The 14557-nt window shown below is 37.5% G+C and overlaps 1 protein-coding gene across 1 annotated transcript in view; it reads left to right on the forward strand.

Moving 5' to 3' along the window:
• antxr1a (ANTXR cell adhesion molecule 1a) overlaps positions 1-14557 on the forward strand; it is an 88474-nt gene that overhangs the window by 27540 nt on the left and 46377 nt on the right. Inside the window, exons 10-13 of the mRNA XM_051902546.1 lie at positions 1581-1679; positions 9489-9558; positions 9703-9781; positions 11851-11946. Coding sequence (XP_051758506.1) covers positions 1581-1679; positions 9489-9558; positions 9703-9781; positions 11851-11946 — 344 coding nt within the window. The remainder of the gene's footprint in view (positions 1-1580; positions 1680-9488; positions 9559-9702; positions 9782-11850; positions 11947-14557) is intronic.

Raw genomic sequence — 14557 nt, forward strand, 5'->3', positions numbered from 1 at the left:
GGAACTACATGTCAACTACTAGTCATTAGAGTGTTAGTAGACTGTGTGCTTAATATCTGCTAACACTTTATTTTGATGCTCTGCCAGACATTCTGACTATAAGTAACTTTGCAAGTACTTAGGGGCCATTTTCAACTAAAAAAAGAACTTTTTATGCGTTTTGGCCGTTCATTTACACAACAGTTTAAATGCACATGCGCATTACAGCACATATTCAGTCTATAGGCGCGCAGTGTTTCTTTGCAAAGTGACATCGCCAACTACTGGCCTGACAGCATAATACAGCGTATTTAGTCGTTTTCCCAGATCCATGTAAAAGGAATTGTTTTGACAACTGTATGCAAAAAACGCAAAGTAAAAACTTTTCCGTTTTTAGTCCATCTTTGTAAACGTACTCTCATTCTACTAACCCTAACACTAACCTAACACTCTACAAATACTCTAAATGAGATTTATTTGACATGTAGTTGCAAAGTTACTTATCGTCAGTAGAATGTCTGCTGTGGGAGCGTCAAAATAAAGTAGAATGTCTAAAGTGGACTATCGAAATAAATGGTAAACCATTACTTAAAGGTGCAATAGCTGGTTGAAAGTCTCCTCATATCCTGATAGCAATCACTATGTTAAATGGTCTGAAATGTATTTTTATAAATATATATAACACTAAAATGGTCATCCAGTCTTTATATTCAGTCCAAATGAAATAATACGATGTCCTGCCTGCCTGTCAACATCTGTTTTTACATACCCTCGCACACCCTATTCACGCAGACATCATACGTCATCAGCGTGTTTCATGCTATGCAGAGTTTATACAGACAGACGTCAGTCGCGGAGCACCATAAACAAACAGCAGCCACCTTTTATAGTTCCTACTGAATCAAAACAACGGGCTTATACTGCGTTCACATTAGAGGTCTGCGTTGGACTGTTTTTATCGTCTTGCGGGAGGCAAGGTTCTATTCCGCACCCACCCGCTCCCGCTTAAAATTCACTCTGTGTTCACCCACTTATAATGATTTTCTTCCCAACCCGAGAGCAGCTGTGTGTGTGCATTCATGTGTTTTCGAGGAGCCGTGGCTTTGGACAGCGATTTGCAGGGAGGTTGGGATCGCATGCTTTCAATGCTAGCAGGCTAACATTAGCATTTCCTAGATCACCTACTGCACCTTTAAATATTGTAATAAGGAGACTGAAAAGGCAGTTAAATTCAATTAAAAACAAATGGTAATAATATTTAAATGCATAATATTTAGTAGTAAGAACAAAAAATTTCCCCATGCAGATTTTGCAACGGGTTCAAATTCACCATGTTGACCAACAAAGTGACTTCTGTGCGGGTTGTGCTTCATATAAACGCTACACTATTAAAAATATACAACCTTTTTTTGCTTGTGAAATTTGCTGATGTGACCACACCTTAAATCAAAATATTGATGATGTTATCATATATTATGCAATTTTTTCCTCCTTTAGAAAATAAAACTTAAAATAAAAATTGTATTGATGGCTCTGATAAGTGTCTTTCAAAAATTGCTACATGATTTAACATTGTTATATGTTAACTTCCTGTTTTATAGAGGCATTCCAAGTTGTTGTTAGAGGAAATGGATTCCTTCATGCTAGAAATGTGGACAAGGTTCTTTGCAGCTTCAGAATAAATGACACCCTTACCAGAAGTAAGTACAATGAAATTCTGGCAATTATTTATTCACCCTCAAATCGTTTCAAACCTGTATGCTGTTATTTTTTCCATGGAACACAAAACATATTTTTTAAGAGTTATCGTTTTCATTTAAGGACAGTTCAAAGTGACCACGGACTGTCAAGCTATAAAAAGACATTAAAGAAGTACCTTAAACATAGAATGTGACTCATGTGCTTAAGTCTTCTGCAGCCATGCCATAGCTTTGTGCGGTGTACAGACCAGAAACAGACCTTCTGAGGCTCTCAAATAAAATGTAGACGTCAGGTTGCACGTCAGTAATATGAAACGTCATTGATTTTTCCAGGATCTTGTAACTTGTGCCATATTTGATTCGAGAGCTCGTGGTGAAGACTAATAGTTATTTAAGTTTCAGTCTGTTCCTCACTGAAAGCTATCTATCTGGCTTCAGAAAACTTCAAATATAGCACCCAAGTGATATGGACTACTTTTATGATACTTTTTGAAGCCCTTTGGTAACTTTGAACTGTTGTTTGATAGAAAAGATGTTTTGTGTTCCACAGAAAAAAGAAAGTAATACAGTTATTGAACAACATGAGAGTTTTCATTTTTAGGTGAACTATCTCTTTAAGCTGACAATGCTGAATTGGTTACTTACATACGTCTTGAATTACAAAGAACATGTATGCTGAACACATCACTGGCTTGGTAAATACTATTAAAAAGGGAGTTAAATGTTATGTGGGATGACAGCAGTCTTACATAAGACATTTCCGTGACTTCCTTGCATAATTACCATATGGTTGGAATGATTTGAGTCAGAATCTATAAACCCTTCTGATTAGCTATCATTTTTCCACCGAACGTCCCAGTAGACTAGTTTTCATAGAAACCCTGGAACGACCAACCATGCCAAGACAAATGCCAGTCCCATTAGTTTTTTTTTGGCTAATAGCAGTTTTTAAAGGCTACATTAGGAGTTTTACAGGATGGATTCCTGCCAAAACAAGGAGATATAAGAAAGATATGCTGCCACACAAGAGGCTAACAGAGTTCGCAAAGCCCGTCAGGCAAATGTCAGCTTGACCCCTTGCAGTTTTTACTGTAGGTCTCATCTTTAAACAGGATATGTGTCCTTTCTTGCACACTATAGTGTTGCAGAGCCTGGCGGATGAGTCATAGGCACGATGATATTAGACTAGTATGCTAGCAGAATACTCTATGGCAGTGGTTCTCAACTGGTTTGGCCATGGGACCCACATTTCCCCATGGTCATTAAGCTGCGACCCAAATTTTTAGGAATTTGATATAATTCCATGTGTTACGGTGCATTCACATAGGGTGTCTGCATTAACGCTTCTTATTTACTTTGAATGGGTGACGTCATGTGTTGCCGAACTGACTTGACGACATGCCCTCCGTCAAGCATCAACTTGATATATTAATATATGTATATATATATATATATATATATTTATATATTTATACACTGCTCAAAAAAAATTAAAGGAACACTTTGAAAACACATCAGATCTCAATGGGGAAAAATATCATACTCTAGCCTGTAGAGGTCTGAGTGTCCCTCCATGGATATGCCTCGCCAGACCATTACTGACCCACCATGCTGAACGATGTTAAAGGCAGAATAACATTCTCCACGGCTTCTCCAGACCCTTTCACATCTGTCACATGTGCTCAGGGTGAACCTGCTCTCATCTGAAAAGCACAGGGCGCCAGTGGCGGACCTGCCAATTCTGGTGTTCAATGGCAAATGCCAATCGAGCTCCATGGTGCCGGGCAGTGAGCACACAGACATATTCTGGGGACACCTGAGACTTAAATTACATCTTGTAAAAATGGGCATAATAGGTCCCCTTTAAAGTAGTTTCAAATTGCCATGAGCTTGTGTTGGAGGCAAAATATCTTACACTCTCAGAACAGACCTGTGACACATTTTGGGGTCACCACTTGAGAACCTTTTCAAAAAGCTTGGCCTTTACAAAAACAAAGAGCTGTTTTCTGCATCAGTGGCTAGCGACTGCTGCCAAGGTTCACATATGTCCCATTCATGATGGCACAAATTAATTACTAAGGCAGTTATGGAAAAGAAGTGCATGCATTGTATATTTGCCTGGCAACTTTCCTTTTGAAGTAAAACTATTAAAGTGCAAGTGATTCTATGTTGACATTTCATATGCCGCTATACTTTAATGGTATTAAACCTTAAGGGAGGGTCTCATTCGTTCTAAACAATCGTAATTTCATTAAAATTGCCGCTGGTTGTGAGATCAAAGCCCAGTCATCTTCCTTTAATCCTATTTTACAGTATCAGTAATAGGTACCAGCTTTAGTGCTTCACATCTTGCTTGTCCACGCTTTGATTAAAGCTGGACATTTCAAACGTGGCATCATGCTAATTGTTTGTGTCCCGATTAAGACCACAACATCCTGTTGATGAGTGTAACTGTGTCATGGAAGTAATTTGAAAAAAAAAAGGAAAACCTTTTTCTGTCCACCCTTCAGCGAACCAGTCCCACTTTCCCATCCTAAAGGCACATTTCCTGACCTGCAACAAATTTACTCCGACTTTGTGGAGGCCTGCTGTTTATTTACTCTTGACCACTGTAAACACTAGAGAGTATATCCTGTCGATGAATGATAACGTCCATCATGCACAACCTGTTTCATTTACTTGGAGCCCAAGGCTGATTGTAAGCTGTCGGAAAAGAACCCTGTGTGGTTACAGCGTGTTTAGTGTCTGACTTTTAGTCTGAAGATGTAGCTCTTGAAGTAGCCCAATCTGCATAATATTTCTCCTAATCAGAATATAAGATTAGTATTAATGCATCTAAAATTGTAGAACTTTTTAAATAGTATGATATAGGTTCTTGGATGGTATACAGTTTCATAGTGTACTAATGTGCATCTTTGCATGCTGATTGGGCTAATATTACCCATAACCCCTTGTGTTACTGAAGAGAAGTTTGTGATTGTATACTTTAGTTTTGACGTGAAAGCTAGCGTATGCAGTAGGGTTATAACTTTTTGACTTTTCAAATAAAAGATTTCCTGTATCAAAAAACGATGTACTTTTGCTTAAGAAGAATGAAAAAGGCCCTAATTCCTCTAAATTTAAAAAAAAAAGGTCACACCAGAAAAAAATTTGAACAACCATATAATAAACGTTATTGCTTATAAGTAAGTAGCACTTCTAGAACTGTTTAGAACTTTCTATAGAACTGTTTTTCTAGAACAATCCAAATTTTGGTATACATATATATAGGAGAGAGGGACAGAGATAGAGAGAGAGGGAGCTTTATGAGCAAACAACTCAACTGCTTTTTGATATTTGTTTCAGTAGCAATATATAATGTCGCACAAGGTAAGTGATACTACCTTACAGAAGAACAAAGCTATCTGAACCAATAATCTAGTGAGATTTCAGCAATCACATAGATAAAGAAGAAGTGTGCCTTGAGAAGAATATTCACTAGAAGAAAAGTGCAGAATGCCACTCCAAATGGAAATTATTTGACGGCACCAGTTTCTTGGAGCAGAAATCAAAGGAAGAAAGGAGCGAATATTGGAAATTCCCAAAAAGTCACAAAATTATAGAAATATAGTATAATATAATATAAATGTATTTATCTATTCATTATTATTATTATTATTATTATTATTTTTTTTTTTTTATTATTCTTAGCTTCTTCTCTCCCTCTGTCCCTTCACTTAGGGGTGTACTCACTTTTGTGGCCAGCGTTTTAGACATTAATGGCTGTGTGTTGAGTTATTTTGAGGGGACAGCAAATTTACACTGTTATACAAGCTGTACACTCACTACTTTACATTGTAGCAAAGTGTCATTTCTTCAGTGTTGTCACATGAAAAGATATAATAAAATATTTACAAAAATGTGAGGGGTGTACTCACTTCTGTGAGATACTGTATATTAGTTACATTTTTACCCTATTCTCCTCTAGTGTCTCGCCTTGAAGTGATAGTTCACCCAAACATGAAATTCTGTCATAATTTACTCTCCCTCAAGTTGTTCCACACCTGTATGAGTGTCTTTGTTCTGCTGAACACAAAGGAAGATATTTGGAAGAATGTTTGTAGCCAAGCAGATCTTGCCCCTCATTACCATAGTAGGAAAAAATACTATGGTAGTCAATGAGGGGTGAGATCTGCTTGGTTACAAACATTCTTCCAAATATATTCGATATAAAGTTATATTTGCAACTTTGGATGGAATATACAACATGAACACACAGCAGTTTGTAGTTGTTCCCCACATCTTTTAATAGAAAGTAATGAATTAATCTCCTGTATGTATGTATATAAAGATTTGTTTGTTTGTGCTTATAATTTGGTTGTTCCCATTTCTGCGGTAACCTTTTTTTTAAACTTAGAGGAATTAGAGCCTTTTTCATTGTTTTTAAGCAAAAGTTCACAGACTATGCTTGGTTATAAAAAACTGTCTATGTTCTACAGTACCCATGTACTTTCATGTTGATGATGAAATTTACGCAACGCCACCTTAGTGTATGCGTAAAAAAGTATTCTCTACACAATCTTATTTCAATCTCATTTCATTTTTAAAATATTTAATGGACATTTTTATCACTGTTGCTTGTTGAATTACCTTGGCATAGTTATGGGAGAAACTAAGCTTTTCAAAGCTTCAAATCAATTGAACCAAATGATTCACTGTTTCGAAGCATTAGAAACACCACACGCTGGTGACGCCTGCCGGTCAAAACAGTGTAAATACAACAAAAACTCATGCCAAACATGCATAAAAACAGCTTTTCCAACCCCATTGCAAATGTTTTATTTAAAGTATAATCTATCAGATGCAATTGACTAATCATCTAATACCATTAAATATTAAGTGTCTGTATAATATGTATTCTCAGGACTTATTTTGTTTGTTCTATGGATGGGTCAGCTAAACAGAGACTAACTACTATTATTCCTTTTAATTATACAAATACCTTATTAAAATGTCTACAAATGTATAAAACTCATCAGAGATTAGGTAATAGACACTTAGACACTTAATACTCAGGTAATAGCCATAGACACTTGTTCAATGATTCGCCGCTGGGGGCCGATCTCAGTGAATCCGTATGATTCATGGGTTCACAGAGATTGCCCCCAGTGGTGAACCATTGAAATTTCGAAATGTTTTGAAACAGTTATGACGTAACAAAGCCTCTTTACTGAAATCATGTGACTTTGACAGTTTGAAACACGCTCCAAACCAATGATTCGAAACAAAAGATTTGCAAAGGTTTCGAAGCTTCATGAAGCAGTGTTTTAAAATCGCCCATCACTACCTTGGCATTAAAGCGTTAGTTCACCCAAAAATGAAAATTATGTTATTTATTATTCACCTTCATGTCGTTCTACACCTGTAAGAACTTCGTTCTTCTTCAGAACACAAATTAAGATATTTTTGATAAAATCCGATTGCCAGCAAGATAATTAACACTTTCAGATGCCCAGAAAGATACTAAAGACATAAAAACAATTCATGTGAGTACAGTGGTTCATCGTTAATATTATAAAGCGACGAGAATACTATTTGTGCACCAAAAAAACAAAATAATGACTTTTCAACAATATCTAGTGATGGCCGATTTCAAAACACTGCTTCATTAAGCTTCAAAGCTTTACGAATCTTTTGCTTCGAATCAGTGGTTCGGATCGCGTATCAAACTGCTTATGACATAACGAAGCCTCGTTTACTGAAATCACATGACTTTGGAGCTCCGAAGATGAACGCAGGTCTTACGAGTGTAGAACGACAAGAGGGTGAGTAATTAATGACAGAATTTTCATTTTTGGGTGAACTAACCCTATAAATTACAGAAAACTGGTTAAAACTGCTTTGTTTCTAAAGGCACTCACACACTACAAGATAATCAGGCTGATTTTGGCCCCCTTCCCTTCTGACAATCCTAGGTAAAGTCCCGATTATCTTGATGGTTCTAAAGATTATCTTATCAGATTGTCCTGTGGTGTGATGTGTGTTAAGAGTGATAGAATCTGCTCAGAAGAACGCCGTGCCAATCTCAAACCAGAAATCCTGTTGTGTGAAGGGGAACCCCGAGGGCAAACACGCACGCACTCTGTAGATTGTCACGTGGAACAAAACGATACCCAATCAGAAAGTGAGCTGATGTAAGCATAACATGACTTCACCCAAACCTCCCCAAATTCTCTTTAAAAAGCAGTCCAAACACTCATCGCCCTTTCTTCTTGCCTGTCGTCCGCCATGTTGGTTTACTCTAATGATCCCTTCACGTGCTATCGGAATTATCGTAAATACGAGTTTCCTAGGTAAAAATTGCACATGAACGCCCTCTCAAATCTAAACTTGAATGCGATGAGCTCGTAATCACGACTTCAGAAGTGGGAAGTAAGAAATTTCCGATAGCATGTGAAGGCAGCATTAGGGTTAGTTCAACCAAAAATGAAATTTCTGTCATTAATTACTCACCCTCATGTAGTTGGTCTTACGAGTTTGGAATGAGATGAGGGTGAGTAATTAATGACAGAAATTTAATTTTTGGGTGAACTAACCCTTTAAGTCACGCTTGACCGCAAGAGATTTTGCAAGATTTCCCGTGTTCACAGTCGGAACTCTGGTTGATTGTGAATGCAATGTGTGTGGTGTGCCATCTTGGTCACATCACGGATCTCACACACTATAGGAATAAAACTGTTAAATCTTTGATTTTTTTTTTTTTATCTTCTTCTTCAAAGGTTTTTGCTTGTGTGCAGTATGCAACTGATGGTCAGTGAATGGACTGGGGGCAGTTTGCGGATGTCTAGGCTAGCTGTCCTTGACTTGCATTTCCTTTCTTTAACCTCAAGAAAATCCTCAAGCAATTAGATTGCATAATAAGCACATGAGCTCTTAAATTCATCCCTTAGGCTTGAGCCCAGTGCAGGCCATTTCCCTCTCAAAAGAAGGAAAGCCAAATTGCTAAGATGCAATTTGGTATCAACAGTAATTCTTACTGATTTATCACGCAAGTTGCAACCATGTGCACATGTCTTTGCTTAGTAGTAAAACATGACTCCCTCATGTGCTATGGGTAAACAGCCAGTAAAGCACAATGACAACAGGACCCTCTGCCAGAATTCAGATTCTTTGGGATTTGAGCCAACCGCCTACACCAACAAACACTGGATAAAGGAAAAAGCTGAAGTGTCATATTTGTAAATTGACCTCTGCATTCTTGCTTTGGCTGTGTCAGGTGCTATTGACAGGTGCAATTGACATCCTGTCTGTCTGTTTGATTTCTTGAAGTGTAGCAATGGCAAGATACAAAATAGCAAAGAATGTATCTTTACATCTGCAATCATTTGTTGCTTTTGGGTGTTTTTAGGCCTTCTCCAGCTTCTCAGTTGGAGGCCTTTGACAGTCAGAGGCTCCGGAGCTCTAACTCCATTTCTCCTGTTCTGTAATCCGTGGCCCACTTCTTTTCCATCTGGATATTTTAGGGTCACTAGCGGTTAAATGCCTTGCTTAAGAGCCCAATGCTGAAAGGTCATGGGAAGCTTCTTATAGCTCTGAGTATTAGCCACTACTAGAAGCAGTGCTCGTTAAATTTAAATGATAACATTCAAATTCAAGGTGATAAAAATGTAGTGGGGTATGTTTTCCTACAAGTAAAAATGATATGCAGTCTGTCCTCAACTAACCTCTTATGCAACAAGCAATCAAACAAAATAAATATGATGACTTTTAATGCAGTATTTTCCAGATTTGCAGTTTGAAATGTGATTCTGCATTTTTCTTTTTTATTAGTGGTGAAGCCATTGGTAGTGGAGGACACATATCTGCTGTGTCCAGCTCCTGTTCTTCGAGAGGAGGGAACGTAAGTGTCCCAGATAAAACTATTTGCATTCTTTCTAGTAACAGAATTTTAACTCTGACTGTATTCATGAATACTCTGACATGTTTTCATACTGAACGTAATGTCGTGTTGTCATGACTTTTTTTCCGATTATGTGTATTGCAGGGCAGCTTCCCTTTACGTTAGTATGAACGAAGGCCTGAGTTTTATCTCTAGTTCTGTTACTATCACCACTGTAAGCTGTGTAAGTATTATTCTGAATCATCTTTCTTTCTTTATTTCTTGTGTTTTTGTGTTTGAGAAACAATGTTGGGAAAGCTACACTACTGTTGAAAAGTAGCCAGTAAGATTTTTTGAATGTTTTTGAAAGAAGAGTCTTGTGTTCACCAAGGATGCATTTATTTAATAGATAATTAAGTAAAATATTGTGAAATATTATTACAGTTTACAATAACTATTTTCTATTTTTCTAAATCAATTTTTTTCCTGTGATAGCAAAGCTGAATTTTTAGCATCATTACTCCAGTCTTCAGTGTCACATGATCTTTCAGGGGCTAGTTGTTCAAAAAGTTTAATCTGGATCAGAATTATCTGGATTTGGAAATCCCATGTTTTGCTATCCAGGATCAGGTTATCCATCTTACTTTTGTGCTGCTTTTTCAAAGCAAAATGGGTTTGGATCACCCTGATCCAGATACACACTTTTTCGGAATACCAAATCTTGGATTACTTGTGCTCTACGGAGCCCCTAAAGGGACATGGTGATAGAAAGAATATGAGATGGGGGGGCATTTCAATACTTTGCATTCTCTCCGAAAAATTCCACGTAGCGATCACCCGAGAAACTTTGCGTTTGCTTGCGAAGAACTTTTGACTGGTTCATCTCTTATGATTGTGCCAATGTAGTTTACAAACAATGATTAAAAAAAACACTTTGAATTAAATATAATATTTTTGTTAGATATTTACAGCTGTTTGAGGATTATTTTATTGCACCAAATTCTCTTTTTTACTTTACAGTAGGTGTCCGAAATGCTAAATATGTAGCCTAATGTCTACTTCTAATTTATTACTTTAAAAGTTAACTAATCAAGAGCAAAATAAAGAATATGTATGTGTATGCATATTACATGATACAAATGTTGTATTTTTTTACCAGTTTTAAAGTTTAATTACATTTTTGTTCTTGAAATCCACCCTTCTTATGGGATCAGTATAATCCAGATATTTTGGATCAAATGTATCCCAATCTTACTAAAAAGTTTTTTCAGAATCTTTTTTTCCTTTTGAACAACCCATTTTCAAGATTTGATCCAATCCGATAGCCAAAATCCAATCAGATTACTTTTGAACAACTGGCCCCAGAAATCAGAATTCATGTTCAAGAAACATTTTTTACTATTATTATTTGAAAATTATTATGCTGCTAAATGAAGTGTGGAAAGTGAAGTTTTGAAGTGTGCGGGTGTGAAAGTTTTTTGAACTGAAAGCTTGGAGAACTACATTTATTCAAAATAGAAATGTTATGTACTATTATGAATGTCTTCACTATCATTAGCAATTTCTTGTAGAAAAGCTAGAAAAGTAGCTAACTACAATAAAGCTGTTTTAAAGGCACAATATCTTTTAAAATATAACATTCAGATTATATAAACGGTTTAGGAAAGTGTATTTTACATAAAATCACAATGTGACATTAAAAAGTGAATCTAATCAAACTGTACTGCTACACGTTGGAAGAAGTAGCTTGTTTTAGTTACTCCGCACCACTGGCAATCACAGTGCTTGAAGCAGCATTATTACTTGAATGGATTCTCTAGCTAACAGTCATTGCTGCAGCATTTTTGCTTTTGAAAATGCGGCCAAATTAATCAGTAAAAAATGCGTTAAAGGAAAATAACAGGGTCCAACTACAGACTGCGGGCTGGGAACTTTTGTGCAAACAAAGGATAAAAAATTAACTATTTAATAAATGGATTGCTGGAATGTCTGTAAAGTGGTGCCAGTCAAAGCTCTTTAGAAGAGCACAATACGTTTCCCACCGGCCAAATCCATAAGCCTCCCACAAGTCAATGGGTTGTGAGATCACTTGTAACTTAGTTCATCCCCTTGTTTACCCATCCCTGTCGTTATGCATCATCTGTTATTTTCACAGCTTACATGGAACCATTGTTTGAACTGGAGATTGGAGGACTGACGTCATCTTTTTATTCCATTACATTTTCCTAATGATTTTCTGCATGTCATTTGGATCTGATGTGATAACAAAAAATGGTCCTACTCAGAGTGGTGTTCATCTGTTCCTCCCTGCAGTCTGATGGTACAATCCTGGCCATAGCACTACTGATAGTGATGCTACTGCTGATTCTGGCTCTCCTGTGGTGGTTCTGGCCTCTGTGCTGCACTGTGGTAAGTCCTCTGCGTGGAACAGCTCAATTTATGTGCTAGTTTACTCAAGTAGAAGTGCTGCTACATATTAGGACTTATACGCAAATCTGCATCTGCAGAATTACACAGAAAACTCATGAAAACTTGATGAATGTGCATGTGCTCGAGTTTGATTTACCCACAATAAATCAAACATCTGGAAATAAAAAACAATGGAAAACAAAAATGCCATGTTCGTTATTTACAGGAATAATACATCAATCTCACATTAATATAATAATTAACAATAGTCAGCCAGCAATAGGGGCCATTCACATAGAATGTGTTTTTGCATTTAAAAATGTGACACATAGGACAGTGGAATGAAAAAGTTCTTTTAACTTGAACGTCACTCTTTTTAGGAAGCCGTGTCATGTGCAAGACGCTGCAAAATATGCGATATGTGAGTTCCCAACCACTTTTCTGGAGCCTCCCCAACACTGCATGTTTTCCATGTCTCCTTAATCAAACACACCTGATTCAGATCATCAGCTCATTAGTCAAGACTCCAAGACCTGAAATGGGTGTGTCAGACAAAGGAGACATGCAAAATGTGCCGTGCTCCAGGAACGTGGTTGGGAACCACTGATCTAGCACAGAGGTGTCCAATCCTGCTCCTGGAGGGTCACTGGCCTGAAAAGTTTAGCTCCAACCCCAATTAAACACACCTGACAAGCTAATCAAGGTCTCACTAGGCAAGGTGCTCTTCCAGGCAGGTGTGTTGAGGCAAGTTGGAGCTAAACCCTGCAGAACAGTGGCCCTCCAGGACCGAGTTTGGACAGCCCTGATCTAGCACTTTTACATAGAAAAACAATGAAAAGTAGCATATTGGAATGCAAATGTTTTTGGTTTCTGAGTGAACGGCCCCTATGAATTTAGTACTCTCAGTTGTTTCCAACACATTTTACAATATTTATAACCATTTCTTAGATACTTACAGATTTCCCCCCACAATCATTGTGGGAAAAAATGTGCAGATTCTGTGTGGGCCTATTTATTGGTTAGAAAACAATATACAAAAGATTTAAAATCATGTTATTTTGCACATAAGTATACAGAATGGACTGCAGCCATGTTATGAGGTGACTGAGAATGAACCAATAACAATTTGAGAAGATTTAATTGAAGATTTGGTCATTTCATTAAATGTGGAGAGTACTCATCTTTCAGAAAGTATGAATTACACAGAAAGTTATCCAATTATAGAAAACCACCCAATGCTTGGAACATCCCTATATGTCCAGATGATTTGCTTACATTGGGCTAAGACCGCACCCTCCTGATGCATATAAGATTCATGTGTTCATTAAAGATTCATATCTAACAAGCTTGTTGGATTCCTCTATTTCCAATAATTATTCAAATACAGAGAGATGACTTTAGCAAAACACAATTACCTAAAGAGACATTTTACACATCCTAGGCCTAGGGATGCATGGGCAAAGTTAAGAGATGGTTTCTTTAAAGGGTAGGGTGTAGACAAAATACACCTTTATTCCGAATTACCTTTGGTTGTTGCCATGACTTTCCAGGTTTGTTTGTTTTCACCATGTAATGAGCCTTTCTGTTGCTAACCTAAATTCCAGTGGTGTCTAGGCATTCTGTGCAGGTTGTGTTAAGTTAGTTTTCATGCCCTATTTGTCCTGTAATGACTTGTCAAGCCCTGACTGGGTATATTAGACCCACACAGGGTCAAGGCCACCTGGGATTTATGGACAGATTGGCCCGACAACTCTTGGATCTTATGCCACCTTTGAACTCTCAAGGTCAAATGTCAAAAGTCAAAACTTTCCTCATTACATTTCCAGCAATGGTACAGATGTGTGGGAACTTTTTTACACAAAGAAAGTTTCAACAAGAAATTAGGGATGATTAGAAAAAAAAAATAATTGAATTAGGGGTGGGTCAAGATGCTTGATTATGTGGCTAGACATCCAAAAACCAATCAGTGTTGATTAGTGAGGTTGACTACTTTTAGATTTTTTTCTTATTCAGACCAGACCGAGACCAGAAGAGGGTTGATTTTGAGTCAAGACAGAGTCCACATGCACCCAAGTCCATGTGCCAGCCACTGCTAGTGTCATTTGTGCTTAACATATCTTGATTCATGAGTTCACCCTTACATATAATTGGATATAGCAAAATGTGCGGTTCTTGAACGAATCGTTCTTTTGAGTCGGTTGAAACCGGTTCATAGGAAGTAACCGGTCGAGCCGGTTTACTAATCGAACTGAATCGAACTTTAGTTCCGGGCTGATGACGCAAGACGCACAAGCTGAAGTAGCACGTCTGAATCAAAAAGAATCGAATGAGCCGGTTCAACCAACTGTTGAAGTTTACCGAGGATTACCGAGGACTCAAAAAGAACCAAATGAGCCGGTTCAACCAACTGTCGAAGTTTACTGAGGGTTACCGAGGACTCAAAAAGAATTGAATTAGCCGGTTCAACCAACTGTTGAAGTTTATCGAGGATTACCGAGGACTCAAAAAGAACCGAATGAGCCGGTTCAATCAGCTGTTGAAATTTGCCGAGGATTACTGAGGAGTCTGATGAGTGAGTTGACGATACCATGCAAGCCTGAGGCACGTACTG

This window comes from Ctenopharyngodon idella, chromosome 8, assembly GCF_019924925.1.
Source record: "Ctenopharyngodon idella isolate HZGC_01 chromosome 8, HZGC01, whole genome shotgun sequence".
NCBI classification, from domain to species: Eukaryota; Metazoa; Chordata; class Actinopteri; order Cypriniformes; family Xenocyprididae; genus Ctenopharyngodon; species Ctenopharyngodon idella.